The 15,988-nt window shown below is 38.6% G+C and overlaps 1 protein-coding gene across 3 annotated transcripts in view; it reads left to right on the top strand.

The window, feature by feature from the left end:
- LOC126184653 (R3H domain-containing protein 4-like) overlaps positions 1-15,988 on the top strand; it is a 104,762-nt gene that overhangs the window by 69,896 nt on the left and 18,878 nt on the right. Inside the window, exon 6 of one of the 3 annotated variants that reach the window (XM_049927133.1) lies at positions 6,700-6,748. The exons of 1 other annotated variant lie outside the window; for it this stretch is intronic. In XM_049927133.1, coding sequence (XP_049783090.1) covers positions 6,700-6,748 — 49 coding nt within the window. Of the gene's footprint in view, positions 1-6,630; positions 6,749-15,988 lie in introns of those variants that run through there. One more of the 3 variants, XM_049927134.1, reaches the window with a different exon arrangement.

Here is a 15,988-nt window from a genome sequence, read left to right as displayed (position 1 = left end):
ATAAATCACAGCATAATGTGGGAGCCTTTGATCCAAAAGTTGGACAAAAACTTTCAAATGATTCTCCGGTGGAAAATTTTGGGTCCAATACCAGAATTAATGAAGTGAATACATTTGTAGAACTTACAAGAACAAAAATACTTTCTTTCAGGAGATGTTATCAATGACCAATGAAAATGATCAAAATGATCAAAATATAATAAATTTCATTTATAAGCTGTAAAGAAATCATACAGACTGTAACAGTCCTAAACCACTTTTAATTGCAAGTCATGAAACATTAATAGAGACAGAATTAAAGAGAGATTAACTAAGAACATAGGAATTAAATGTAGATCATGAGAATGTATTTAAGAATGGGGTGGCGTATCATATGAGATTGAGCAACAAGTTCACTATCGTAGAAAATAAAAATTTTACATAGACAAAATGTGCAGTTATTTAAGATAGGTGCTTACCCAAGCAATAAAAGATTTTTCCAATAAAAAAAAAAACAGAAATAAAGAAAATCTCAAGTTGAAAAAGGAAGTCATTAAATAAAAGATGGAAATGCCAAGCAAACAGTAACAGAAACCTGCTGTACTCAACAAAATTATCGACAAATGTCTTCCGGAGGTTGTGGGAAGATATAATGGGACTGCAATAACAGAAAACAGTTGGAAGCAATAATAATGTGAGTAAGCAAAATATAGGTTTATATAAGGTAGGTGTCATTGTCTGAGAGTCAATATATCACAATACTTGGTAACAAAGAGAAAATCGTATAAGCATTTAAAGTTTCTTCAAATGATTGTATAGTTCAGTAGATGATTCAGAAATGCAGTTTGAATTTGTTTCATCAGAAGTTATCAAGTCTGTATTTGAAGTAATACAAGAGGTATTTGCAGTGTGTCTGCAGAGAAAGGCATTTGCCCATAACTGGAACATTGCTGTAATTATTCTTCTTTTCAAGAAAAGTGGCTTGAAGGCGCAATTATAGACATATCATAGTTATATCTGTAATGTAAATTACATAAAATTTTCACTTGCTGTATTGAAAAAGCATTGTATTTTAATCAAGAAAAGGACCATCCTGGCTTTGGAAGTGGATGTCCACACAATGGACCACTTGCAAGTCACAAACAGAATTACAGAAAATACCAGTGAAATTGAATTACTGTGTTGTCTTGGGGATTCTTTGATTTTGAGAATGATTTTGACTCAGTTTCAACAAAATCTGTAGCAGTAGCTTTAGTGAAACAAGGTTTTGAACTAACTTGTGTTACTGTATACTGAAGAATGTATACTTTGTTGTTATAAGCTTTCATTATACTTGATCAGAATAGAGGAAAATTCATGACTGAAGGGGGAGACAGGGAAGATGATTCAGTATCGCCCCAACTATTCGCAGTAGCCTTAGAAGAATATTTCTGATCATTAAAGAGGTGAAAATGTTAAAGGAATATGTGTTAGTGGGACACATCTGAATTCCCTATGTTTGGTTGATGACTTTTACTGTTTGCCTCTAATGCAAGATAAGTTTCAGCAATGAATAGAACAAATTATTCCAGTAAGTTTGAGGTTGAAAATCAGTTGTAAGATAACAAAAATAATGCATAAATGTTCAGACAATGGCAGAAGACATAATTATGACTAATTAAAATAAAATGGCAGTGAACAGGACATGCAGCCATAAATAAATATAGTAGATGGACCATAGGAATTCTTTATTTGGTTCCAAGAGGTAAGAAAATACACACGACAAATAATGATATTATGCATGCTTATAACTTGCTGAAGTAATGAATAAGAAAAGGCTAGAGAAAGCCATTGTCCGGCACTGGTTATCAAGTGGTTGCTGCTGCTGCTTCTGCCATGATGATGGTGGTGATGATGATATGATGATGATGATGATAATGATTTACGGTCGTACACTGATAAATTGGTTGACAATTTCAATGTACAAAATGAGAAAGCTTAACTACACTCCCTTGAGGACTAATACCTTCAACAAAAAATAACTTTGTGCATTGTGTAACCAATTCCAGGTAACCTAAATTATTTGCGTGGAGCTTTATTTTTATAATTTTTTATTCAGTGCTGTGTCGTACACTTTCATTAGCTTTAATTGCATGAGACGCGCACAGTTGAATTTGAAACTTCCTGGGAAATTAAAACTGTGTGCCAGACCAAGACTCGAACTTGGGACATTTGCCTTTCACAGGCAAATTCTCTACTGACTGAGCTACCCAAGCATGACATGTCCTCACTGCTTCAATTCTGCCATTACCTTGTCTACTACCTTCCAAACCTCACAGAAGCTCTTCTGCAAACCTTCCAGAACTAGCAGTCCTGGAAGAAAGGATATTGTGGGGACATGGCTTGCCACAGCCTAGGGGATATTTTCAGAATGAGATTTTCGTTCTGCAGCGGAGTGTGCGCTGATATGAAATTTGGGATTTTTGGTGTTTCACAGGTATTGTAAAAGAAAGAAAACAGTTACTAGCAGCTTTTAAAAGCATGTAGAAAGCTACATGATAAAAGTGTCTCTAACGGGTTAACGGATATGTATAAGCTGTAAAATTTCAGACTTTCGTGAAGGAAATCATTTTCCTGTGCAGGCTGTTCTACACTGAAGCACCAAAGAAACTGGTATAGGCATGCATATTGAAACACAGAGGTATGTAAACAGGCAGAATATAGCACTGTGGTCAGCAACGCCTATATGACAACAAGTGTCTGGTGCAGTTGTTAGATCCGTTACTGGTACTACAATGACAGGTTATCGAGATTTAAGCGAGTTTGAACATGGTGTTATAGTCTGCTCACGAGCGATGGGACACAGCATCTCAGAGGTAGCAATGAAGTGGGGATTTTCCTGTTGAACCATTTCAGGAGTAGAATGAGAATTTCACTCTGCAGTGGAGTATGCGCTGATATGAAACGGAGTTAGAGTCTCGGTCCGGCACCTTTGAGCGTGCCACCTGTTAACTCGTCTTTCTCTGGGTCCCTAGTCATGTGGAGTCCCAGGGAATGAATTGGCAGACCATTTGGCTAGAGAAGCAGATACTTACCCCATTTCCTTTCATGATTACAGCCGCAGATATGCGGATCTATATCATATCTCTCTTTGCCCAACAGTGGAATGCCATCTGGAACGCTGCTGCTCCTAGTAATAAATTCTGCACAATCAAGGAATCTACTGCAGTTTGGGGCACTTATTTCTTCCCCTGTTGGAAGGAGTCCACTGTTTTACGCATTGGCCATACACGGCTCACCCATTGTTTCCTCCTACGTAACGACTCACCTCCACAATGTGGTTGGGGCACCAGGCTGACAATACCTTACATATTGGTGGCATGTCCCCTTCTTTCGTCCCTTCATGCTAAGTATAGTCTTCCTGCTTCCTTAAATTTAATATTAGCAGCCAATCCACAGATGGTTGACCTGGTCTTTGGTTTGCTCCGTCAAAGTGGTTTTTATTTCCAGATACAAGGTTCTCCTTTAGTCTTGGAGTGGGGATGGTATGGTTGTGGTTGGGACTCCTTTTGCAGTCTTCACAGTCTGTGACCCGATGACCGCCCTCCCCCCCCCATTTTTTTTTCCCAGTTTTTAGATACGGTCTCACCTTTTATGCTTTTACTGTGTGTGTTTTAAAGTTCATGCTTTTATAATTTGACTGCTCTGACTGAATCCGTCCACTTTTAGCAGACACTCTTTCTTCTGTAACTCACTTTCGAATTGCGGGACTGATGACCTCGCTGTTTGGTCCAATACTATCTGAATTCATCAATCAGTCAGTCGGTCCAGCACACAGTTTTAATCTGCCAGGAAATTTCAGTTCACAAGTGTACTGTGAATATCAAGAATCCGGTAAAACATCAAATCTTAGACATCGCTGCAGCTGGGAAAAAAATCCTCGAAGACTGTGACCAATGCGACTGAAGAGAATCATTAAACGTGACAGATGTGCAATCCTTCCACAAATTGCTGCAGATTTCAATGCTGGGCCATAGAGTGTCATTGTGCATACCATTAAATGAGTCGAAGGCCCACTCGTGTACCCTTGATGACTGCACGACACAAAGCTTTACACCTCGCCTGGGCTCATCAACACCGACAGCGGACTTTTTATGCCTGGAAACATGTTGCCTGGTCGCACGTGTCTCGTTTCAAATTGTATTGAGCGGATGGACATGTAGGGGTGTGGAGACAACCTCGTGAATCCATGGACCCTGCATGTCAGCAGGGGACTGTTCATGCTGGTGGAGGCTCTGTAATGGTGTGGGGCATGTGCAGTTGGAGTGATGGGGACCTCTGATACGTCTAGTTACGACTGTGACAGGTGACAATTGCGTAAGCATCCTGTCTGATCACCTGCATCCATTCATGTCCATTGTGCATTCCGACGGACTTCAGAAATTCCAGCAGGACAATGCGACACCCCCATGTCCAGAATTGCCACAGGGTGGCTTCAGGAACACTCTTCTGAGTTTAAACACTTCCACTGGCCACCAAACTCCCCAGACATGAACATTATTGAGCATATTTGGGATGCCTTGCAACGTGTTGTCCAGAAGAGATCTCCACCCCCCTCGTACTCTTACAGATTTATGGACAGCCCTGCAGGATTCATGGTGTCCGTTCCCTGCAGAACTACTTTAGATGTTAGTCGAGTTGATGCGACACTGTGTTGTGGCACTTCTGTGTGCTTGCGGGGGTCCTACACGATGTTAGGCAGATGTACCAGTTTCTTTGGCTCTTCAGTGTATTTTGAAAGAAAGAGTTTAGTTCAGAATTTCAAAATAAAACAGCCTACACGGAAAAATGGCTTCCTTCATGAAATTCGCAATGGCTGTGGGCCTATACATTCAAAAGAATTTGCAAAATAAAGAGAGACATGATTCAGTCAGGTGGTAATTTATCAAATGCTAATAAAGATGACTGGAAAAAGGTATCTGAAAAAAATAGGGTGGTGCCAGGTTCAGATGATATCCTTTGTTATCAGTTCAGCGGAAACATAGGATGCTAGTGAGAGAATCATAAATCTTCATTTAAATGGCATGTAAGATTGTTTTTATAGGAGTTACTAGCACTTATGAAACACAAACAAATTTGTGACTTATGAAAACAAATGAGAACTATGCAAGTCTGAATGAGATTTAGGGAAGTTTTGATGTCTCATTAGATGTGTATCATACTGAAACTTATTTGTTGTAAATGTAGAAAAGAGTTCGAGGAAGTCTGATAGCACAGATTTGTTTGGATTGCTTTATGTCATTATCAGTATGTGCTTAGGAATACAGTATGTTTGGTATAAATTGCTCAATGAAAGATTGTATTTAATGTTGCTATGAAACGTTTAAGGACCAGAGAGACAGTATTCCTGTTTTGTTTAAGCAGGTACTGCATGGTATGTATCTCAGAAATTTCGCTGAACTTTTTGTGGAAAAGCAGAGGGGATGAAAACTTATATACATTGAAAATCTGCCAGGCAGAAAATGTAATCCTTTTAGAAGACTGCAATGGACAATGTAGTTCTGTGAAGTAACACTTCATGAATTGGATGTATACATAAGAGAACAGCATTGTTGTTGATTTTAAGCATCTGCAAAACTACTCCTGCAATAGAAAGAACTTTGTGTGAACTATAAGTTAAGAGGACAAAATTTTCGCTCTGGAGCAGACTACCTGCTGATATGAAAATTCCTGGAAATTAAGTGTGTGCTGGACCAAGACTCGGACACAGGAAATTTTCCTTTCATGGGAAAGTGCTCTTGAAAGGTAAGAGATGAGGTACTGGCAGAAGTAAAGATTTGAGGATGGGTCGTGAATTGTGCTTACGTAGCTCTGTCAGTAGAGCACTTGCCTGCGAAGGGCAAAGGTCCTGAGTTTGACTCTGGGTATGGTACACAGTTTTAATCTGCCAGGAAGTTTCATGTTTGGAAATACATTGGAGAATTTGAGTATTAGGGCAATGCAGAGAATTTGTTTTCTCTAATGATATTCATGTTTGTGGAACATTGGACCTAACCATGTTGGTTGCACTGTGACATAAATGAATTGTTGTTCAGAACAAATCTTTATTTGATATCACTTTAGTTCAGGTAGCTACAATTTATTTAGGTAAATGCTGGGGCATTTCCTTCAACAGATGCATTTTTCAATCTCTGGAAAAATGTGAAGTGATGTTCCATTAATGATTGTACTGCCGATGTGATGTTAAATTCTCAAGAAATGTATAGTAAGAGGGAGGGAGGAAAAAATAAGTTTACTGTGAGGGACAGTATCTGACAAACATACAAAACTGAGAAATCTGTGGGGAATTTGGTTAGGTTGCAGACCAGTCAAGTCAGCTTGCTTAATATAAAGACTGTTATATACTGTAAACAATAAAAATTTTAATGTCAGTAACAGTCATGGTAAAGCCTAACCTAAAAATGTTCGCATTTTAAAAAAACTTAAATACAAAGCTTGCAAACTAAATACATTGTTGAGGATGTCACCAAGTGTTTAATATAGTTGTGCCAAGATGACTTGTGTTGTAATGTAGATTATTTCTGTCATAATGAGGAGAGGACCTGTACATATTCTGTAATGGATGTAAAGAAAACTGAGAATGGTTATATTGAACCTATGTGTTTATTACAGATGCACAAGAAATAAATTCATGAAAATGAAAGTGCAAGATAATTGTTAGTGAGATTCATCATTTTTCAGAGCACTGGTCTTCAGAGTTATGTGGCAGCAGAAATGAGACTGTACATAGGTATGTTGCCTCAGGTATATCAAAACGGGAATTATTTTGATTAGGTGATGAAGGGATTAGCTTGGCCTAAGACGTCTTGTGTATGGAAACTGTGTTAGTTAACAGTAACCTTTGTTGTTTGACCTGTTTCGCAATAGTAATGGTGTCGGTGGTGGTGTTAGAGGATAGGATATAAGCACAGTTAATTGAATATATGAATATTAGCATCATAATTGTGCATGAACAAAGGAAAAAAATGAGGATTATGATTAGTTGAATATTATTTTGCTTTAGTAAAGCACAATTTGACTGGAGCTTAAATAATAAAGCACAAAACTATGGGCTGTAGCTGATACTGTAATGATCAGTTATTATTGTAAAGCAGTTTTATCATGTTATATGTGATGTACCATATTTACCCGAGTATAAGACGACCCTCAATAGAAGATACCACACCCCTTTTTTTTTTAAAGGAGGCTTCTTGAGAGAAATTTATTTTTTTAATGTATTCTGACAAATCAAAATTACAAACTTTTATTGATGCAAGGTATCAGCCTGAAAAGTTAACATATCAATTCTAGAACTTATACCATTTACTGTCTTAATTTTTACTAATACGAGGAGAAATAAAAAGAAATTGTTTAATTTTTAACTTCATTGTCATTTTTGTTTACTTAGCTTGTCATCTGTGGTACCACAGTTTTTAATCACCATTGTAACAAGACATCTGCGAAACTTTTATCTTTGTCACAAGTAGTTCGCTGAGACCACAGCTGTCTTTTTTTTTCCCCCCTGAACACACAGTGGCTTTCACGTCTATGTTGATGTGAAGATGTTAAAATGTTTCTTGCTTCCAAACATATCATCCACCTCTCATTGGCTGTGTAGAACTAGCAGCTGACACACCCTTATCGTACCCGTCATATCTCATGGTTAGCACCAACAGCATTGCTGCACGAAACTTGTAAGTATGCCACTGGCCCTAATCCAGACTTTCAGCATCTTGTGCATAATTGTATGATGTTGTTGAGTATTTATCCAATTTTAAAGTCAGTTCGATTGCATGTGCAAATGGATTCAGACAAACTGCCATTTAAACATGGTAGATTTTTAGAAAAAGTCAAAGTACACAGTATTCATGCTCGTGGTTGGCTGCATGACAAAATTTGCTGCCCACTCAACACTCCCCTCCTGGCACTCATTGTAGTTCCCAGCCAAGCTGCTGTCACTGTGTTCCATAGTGCTGAGCTTGAGCAGCGTGCAGGTCATATGTAACAACAGGTCGCAATTACAATTCAGTCCAGTTCTCTAACTTCCACTCGTCCCACAGTTCAGTGACATCTTATTATGAATATCAGTCAGCTACACTGGTCTGTAAGTTGTTTTTATTTTGTATCATTCACAGTGAGCCCATTTTGGCACATTGCCATCATCAGGTGCTCTCTAAATACATAATTAAGTGATGGTCTTCATATATTGGTCTGTAACTATGATCAGAAAAGTTATAATACATCGTTAGGTGTTTTTACCTTACATGTAACATCATTGCTATAGTGTCTTTTTAAGAATCGCTACTTTCTCCTAGGTGTACACAGGAGATGTATATCTGATTTTAGTTGGTTTCCATGTATACTATATTTCTGACAGCTTGGATGATAGTGGATCAGCGATATTACATGTTCACATAGTTACCGGTATAAATAAGTGGTGGTTTGTTTCTGATCATGTTTTTTCCTGGAGTTTGCTTTAGTTTTATTTGAAATTTTTTATTTTATATTTTTAATTTTTTTATAATAATTTTGTTATTGCCTATGATTAATGTTGGTGTTATGTCTTTGTTTTATGCTTTTCATGTCATTATTGCTGTTACTGTGGATAGTGTTATTTAGCGGCTCTAGTTTATTACTTTGCCCATTTTCTTGATTTTGTAATGTGAATAAAGTTTTCTATGTGCTTTTTGTGCTTTAAGTGGGTTTATTCGTTCAGTAAATTTGTAGGGTTGCTGTATGCATGTGTTACAAATGCCACAAATTCTACATAGGACAAACCAGTAGAAACTTCAAAACTAAATATGAAGAGCACACCAGAGATAGGCAAAACAACCCATCCACGTTTTTTCAACATCTACAAACAGAAAAACACTATGTAAAACATATAGACAAAGCACTAGGAACCCTCCATATTATGCAGAAGGGAATATCCATGAGGAAATAGAGATATATTGGCATGCATACATTACCCTAAAAATTTACTGGACGAACAAACCAACCTAATGCACAAAAAGTACATAGAAAACTTTAAACAGGTAAAGTAATAAATTGGGGACGCTAAATAACACACATCCATAGTAACAGCAATAATAACGTGAAGAATATAACACAGTCGTAACACCAACATAAATCGAAGACAATAACAAAATCGTTAAGAAAAAATTAAAAATGTAAAATAAAAATCTCAAATATAACTAAACCAAACTCCAGGCAAAAAACATAATTTGAACCAAACCAATAATAATAATAATAATAAATAATAATAATAATAATAATAATAATAATAATAATAATAATACATCCAACTGGCTAAGGAATTCAAGGACATGTGGCATCAGGATAAAGTCTACATTATACCAATTATACTATCAACTATGGGAGTCATACCTCACAATATCCACCAGTACATCAATGCAATACAGCTACATCCAAACATATATATACAACTACAAAAATCTGTAATTATTGATACATGTTCAATGACCCGAAAGTTCCTAAATGCAATATAACATATACTGTACAGTTAAAAGGAAGTCACGCTTGATCAAGGTCCGTGTCACTGTCCATTTTTGACCAGACATAACGTCTGAGAATAGAAAGAAATAATAATAATAATAATAATAATAATAATAATAATAATACAATAGGCCTCCGGTATGTTCTGCCAGTTGTAAAAGGCGACGAAAAGAACAAACCACTAATAGGGCTAACCCCCCCCTTTTAGTGTGATTAATTGGTTCAGGACAGAACTAAAGAAGCCTCGGACAAGCGCCGTCATGGTCGGGGACGACGTTTGAACCCTATGCCCGCCCACAATGGTAACGACACTGCTAGCCAACTGGAAAATGGTTTAAATCCAAATAGAGGTGTTTTGCAGGATACGCTTCCTGCAACCACCCTAGAAGGAAAACAGACAGAGGGTGAGGTGGTCAGATGAAGTTAATCGACACCTCATGTTCTGTTATTACCAAGCAACAAACTTAGGAACCAACACAACTGGATACAGATCACAAGTATACACAACATTTATTATCAGATACCCAGAATTAAAATTTTTAACAGAACAACGACTAGCTGATCAGATCCGTGTAATAATCAAAAATAACAGGATACCCCAGTCAGAATTAGAAAACATCAAACAACAAGTACAACAAATACTGGAACAAAATAATGTGCAATCAGAAGAAGAAGAAAATACAGTAACGGACTCAAACATCCCAGAGCAAACAAACAAAGAACAACACGCATCAATTAAACAATCAGAGGAAAACGAAATCTTAAGACAGCCACCAGAACAAGCACAAATAGCACTCGAAGTAAGATATAGATATAGAAGAAAAATTTCAGCTGACATACACTCCTGGAAGTGGAAAAAAGAACACATTGACACCGGTGTGTCAGACCCACCATACTTGCTCCGGACACTGCGAGAGGGCTGTACAAGCAATGATCACACGCACGGCACAGCGGACACACCAGGAACCGCGGTGTTGGCCGTCGAATGGCGCTAGCTGCGCAGCATTTGTGCACCACCGCCGTCAGTGTCAGCCAGTTTGCCGTGGCATACGGAGCTCCATCGCAGTCTTTAACACTGGTAGCATGCCGCGACAGCGTGGACGTGAACCGTATGTGCAGTTGATGGACTTTGAGCGAGGGCGTATAGTGGGCATGCGGGAGGCTGGGTGGACGTACCGCCGAATTGCTCAACACGTGGGGCGTGAGGTCTCCACAGTACATCGATGTTGTTGCCAGTGGTCGGCGGAAGGTGCACGTGCCCGTCGACCTGGGACCGGACCGCAGCGACGCACGGATGCACGCCAAGACCGTAGGATCCTACGCAGTGCCGTAGGGGACCGCACCGCCACTTCCCAGCAAATTAGGGACACTGTTGCTCCTGGGGTATCGGCGAGGACCATTCGCAACCGTCTCCATGAAGCTGCGCTACGGTCCCGCACACCGTTAGGCCGTCTTCCGCTCACGCCCCAACATCGTGCAGCCCGCCTCCAGTGGTGTCGCGACAGGCGTGAATGGAGGGAAGAATGGAGACGTGTTGTCTTCAGCGATGAGAGTCGCTTCTGCCTTGGTGCCAATGATGGTCGTATGCGTGTTTGGCGCCGTGCAGGTGAGCGCCACAATCAGGACTGCATACGACCGAGGCACACAGGGCCAACACCCGGCATCATGGTGTGGGGAGCGATCTCCTACACTGGCCGTACACCACTGGTGATCGTCGAGGGGACACTGAATAGTGCACGGTACATCCAAACCGTCATCGAACCCATCGTTCTACCATTCCTAGACCGGCAAGGGAACTTGCTGTTCCAACAGGACAATGCACGTCCGCATGTATCCCGTGCCACCCAACGTGCTCTAGAAGGTGTAAGTCAACTACCCTGGCCAGCAAGATCTTCGGATCTGTCCCCCATTGAGCATGTTTGGGACTGGATGAAGCGTCGTCTCACGCGGTCTGCACGTCCAGCATGAACGCTGGTCCAACTGAGGTGCCAGGTGGAAATGGCATGGCAAGCCGTTCCACTACATCCAGCATCTCTACAATCGTCTCCATGGGAGAATAGCAGCCTGCATTGCTGTGAAAGGTGGATATACACTGTACTAGTGCTGACATTGTGCATGCTCTGTTGCCTGTGTCTATGTGCCTGGGGTTCTGTCAGTGTGATCATGTGATGTATCTGACCCCAGGAATGTGTCAATAAAGTTTCCCCTTCCTGGGACAATGAATTCACGGTGTTCTTATTTAAATTTCCAGGAGTGTATATAGAATACAAAGACACAAATACAGACATTAGACCATTATTGCATAGACTGCCAAATAACCCACAAGTCGAAACAACAATAAAAACTATCAACACAATCATACACAACAAAATAAATGAAAACACAACTATGGAAGAGTTACAACTACTGGTTTATATAGGAGCACTCACTACACTTAATATACACACTAGGCAGAGATCAGACCCACCAACACACAGAAGAAACCCACAAAACCAGCATGGCAACACAGGCTACAGATCAGAATAGAAAAACTGAGAAAAGACATCGGACAGCTAACACAATTTATAAGAAATGAAATGTCAGAAAAAAAAACGAAAAAGGTTAGGTAAAATCTCACAAGAAGAAGCGATAGAGCAATTAGATGAAAAGAAGCAGAAATTACAAGCACTGGCCAAACGACTTAGAAGATACAAAAAAAGTGAAAATAGAAGGAAACAAAACCAAACATTCAACACAAACCAAAAGAAATTTTACCAGACAATAGATAACACACACATTAAAACAGACAATCCACCAAACATAACAGACATGGAACACTTCTGGAGCAACATATGGTCAAACCCGGTACAACATAACAGGCATGCAGGGTGGATACAAGTAGAAACACACACATACAAGATGATACCACAAATGCCTGAAGTGATAATTTTGCAACATGAAGTCACCCAACCAATTAATTCTACTCACAATTGGAAAGCCCCTGGAAAAGATAAAATAGCAAATTTCTGGCTAAAGAAGTTCACCTCAACACATTCACATCTAACTAAATTATTTAACACTTACATTGCAGACCCATACACATTCCCTGATCCACTTACACATGGAATAACTTATCTGAAACCTAAAGATCAAGCAGATACAGCAAACCCAGCTAAATATCGCCCCATAACATGCCTACCAACAATATACAAAATATTAACTTCAGTCATTACACAGAAATTAATGACACATACAACACAGAACAAAATTATAAATGAAGAACAAAAAGGCTGTTGCAAAGGAGCACTAGGATGTAAAGAGCAACTGATAATAGATGCAGAGGTGACATATCAAGCTAAAACTAAACAAAGGTCCCTACACTACGCATACATTGATTACCAAAAAGCTTTTGATAGTGTACCCTACTCATGGTTACTACAAATATTGGAAATATACAAAGTAGATCCTAAATTGATACAGTTCCTAAACATAGTAATGAAAAATTGGAAAACCACACATAATATCCAAACAAATTCAAATAATATCACATCACAGCCAATACAGATTAAGCGTGGAATATACCAAGAAGACTCATTAAGTCCTTTCTGGTTCTGCCTTGCTCTGAACCCACTATCCAACATGCTAAATAATACAAATTATGGATACAATATTACTGGAACATACCCACACAAAATCACACATTTGCTATACATGGATGATCTAAAACTACTGGCAGCAACAAATCAACAACTCAACCAATTACTAAAGATAACAGAAGTATTCAGCAATGGTATAAATATGGCTTTTGGAACAGACAAATGTAAGAAAATAGCATAGTCAATGGAAAACACACTAAACAAGATGATTACATATTGGATAACCACAGCGGCTCCTTAGAAGCGATGGAAATAACAGATGCCTATAAATATGTAGGATACAGACAAAAAATGGGAATAGATAATACAAATATTAAAGAAGAACTAAAAGAAAAATATAGACAAAGACTAACAAAAATACTGAAAACAGAATTGACAGCAAGAAACAAGACAAAAGCTATAAATACTTATGCTATACCAATATTGACCTACTCATTTGGAGTAGTGAAATGGAGTAACACAGACCTAGACGCACTCAATACACTTACACGAACACAATGCCACAAATATAGAATACATCACATACATTCAGCAACAGAAAGATTCACATTAAGCAGAAAGGAAGGAGGAAGGGGATTTATAGACATACAAAACCTACATTATGGACAGGTAGACAATTTAAGAAAATTCTTTGTAGAACGAGCAGAAACTAGCAAAATACACAAAGCAATCACTCATATAAATACATTGGCTACACCACTGCAATTTCATAACCACTTCTACGACCCTCTAGATCACATAACATCAACAGATACAAAGAAAGTAAATTGGAAAAAGAAAACACTACATGGCAAGCACCTGTATCATCTAACACAGCCACACATCGATCAAGACGCATCCAACACATGGCTAACAAAAGGCAATATATACAGTGAGACGGAAGGATTCATGATTGCAATACAGGATCAAACAATAAACACCAGATATTACAGCAAGCATATTATTAAAGATCCCAATACCACAACAGATAAATGCAGACTTTGCAAACAACAAATAGAAACAGTAGATCACATCACAAGCGGATGTACAGTACTAGCAAATACAGAATACCCCAGAAGACATGACAATGTAGCAAAAATAATACATCAACAACTTGCCATACAACATAAACTAATAAAACAACACATTCCCACATACAAGTATGCACCACAAAATGTACTGGAGAATGATGAATACAAATTATACTGGAACAGAACCATTATAACGGATAAAACAACACCACATAACAAACCTGACATCATACTCACCAATAAAAAGAAGAAATTAACACAACTAATCGAAATATCCATACCCAATACAACAAATATACAAAAGAAAACCGGAGAAAAAATTGAAAAATACATCCTACTGGCTGAGGAAGTCGAGGACATGTGGCATCAGGATACAGTTGACATTATACCAATTATACTATCAACTACAGGAGTCATACCACACAATATCCACCAGTACATCAATGCAATACAGCTACATCCAAACTTATATATACAACTACAGTAATCCGTAATTATTGATACATGTTCAATTACCCGAAAGTTCCTAAATGCAATATAACGTATACCATACAGTTACAAGGAAGTCACGCTTGATCAAGGTCCGCGTCACTTTCCATTTTTGACCAGACATAATGTCTGAGAAAAGAAAGAAATATTAATAATAAACAACTGAGTTCCCACATATCACTTATTTATAATGGTAACTATGTAAACATGTAATGTCACTAATCCACTGTGATGCAAGCTGTCAGAGAAATAGCACACATTGAAACCAACTGAAATCGGATATACGTCTCCAGTGTACACGTAGGAGAAAGTAATGATTCTTAAAAAGACACTACAGCAATGATGTTACATGTAAGGTAAAAACACCTAACAATGTATTATAACTTTGCTGATCATACAGGCCATTATATTAAGACCAGCACCTGATGATGGCAATATGCTGAAATGGGCTTATCATGAATGATACAAAATAAAAACAATTTGCAGAGCAGTGTAGCTGGCTGATATCTGTAATAATCATGTTATTGAAAGACATATTTTGCACTGTGTACCCCAGAGAACAAAAGTTAGTGACATCTGTTGGTATGATCTCCACAACAGGCCATTCCACTGCAATGTATTCTTACAATAACAGTTGTACTCGGTTTACATCTACGTAGATACTCCACAAGCCACTGTACGGTGCTTGGCAGAGGGTACCCTGTACCACTACTAGCCATTTCCGTTCCTGTTCAACTCGAAAATAGACCAAGGGAAAAAAGACTATCTATGTGCCTCCGTATGAGCCATAATTTCTCGAATCTTACCTTCGTGGTCCTTAAACGCAGTGAGTGTTGGTGGCAGTAGAATCGTTTGGCAGTCAACTTTAAATGCCAGTCCTCTAAATTTTCTCAACATGTCTCTTGAAAAGAACATAGCCTTCACTCCAGAGATTCCCATTTAAGTTTCTGAAGCATCTCCGTAACACACGTGTTGTTTGAATCAGCGGGTAACAAATGTAGCAGCCCACCTCTGAATTGCTTCAATGTCCCCCTTCAATCTGACCTGGTACGGATCCCAAACACTTGAACAGTACTCAAGAATAGGTTGCACCAGCATTCTATATGCAGCCTCCTTTGCAGGTGAACCACTCTTTCGTAAAATTCTCCCAATAAACCAAAGTTGACTATTCACTTTTCCTACCACAGTTTTCACATGCTTGTTCCATTTCACATTGCTTTACAATGTTACGGCTAGATATTTAAATGACTTGACAAATATTGTAACTGAACATCACAGGTTTGTTCTTCCTACTTATCCACATTAATTTACATTTTTCCACATTTAGAGTGATCTGTCTCC

The sequence above is a fragment of the Schistocerca cancellata genome, chromosome 4 (genome assembly GCF_023864275.1).
Source record: "Schistocerca cancellata isolate TAMUIC-IGC-003103 chromosome 4, iqSchCanc2.1, whole genome shotgun sequence".
Classification (NCBI taxonomy): domain Eukaryota; kingdom Metazoa; phylum Arthropoda; class Insecta; order Orthoptera; family Acrididae; genus Schistocerca; species Schistocerca cancellata.
The sequence above is the reverse complement of the archived record's forward strand: the minus strand, read 5'-3'. Positions and strand labels throughout refer to the sequence as shown.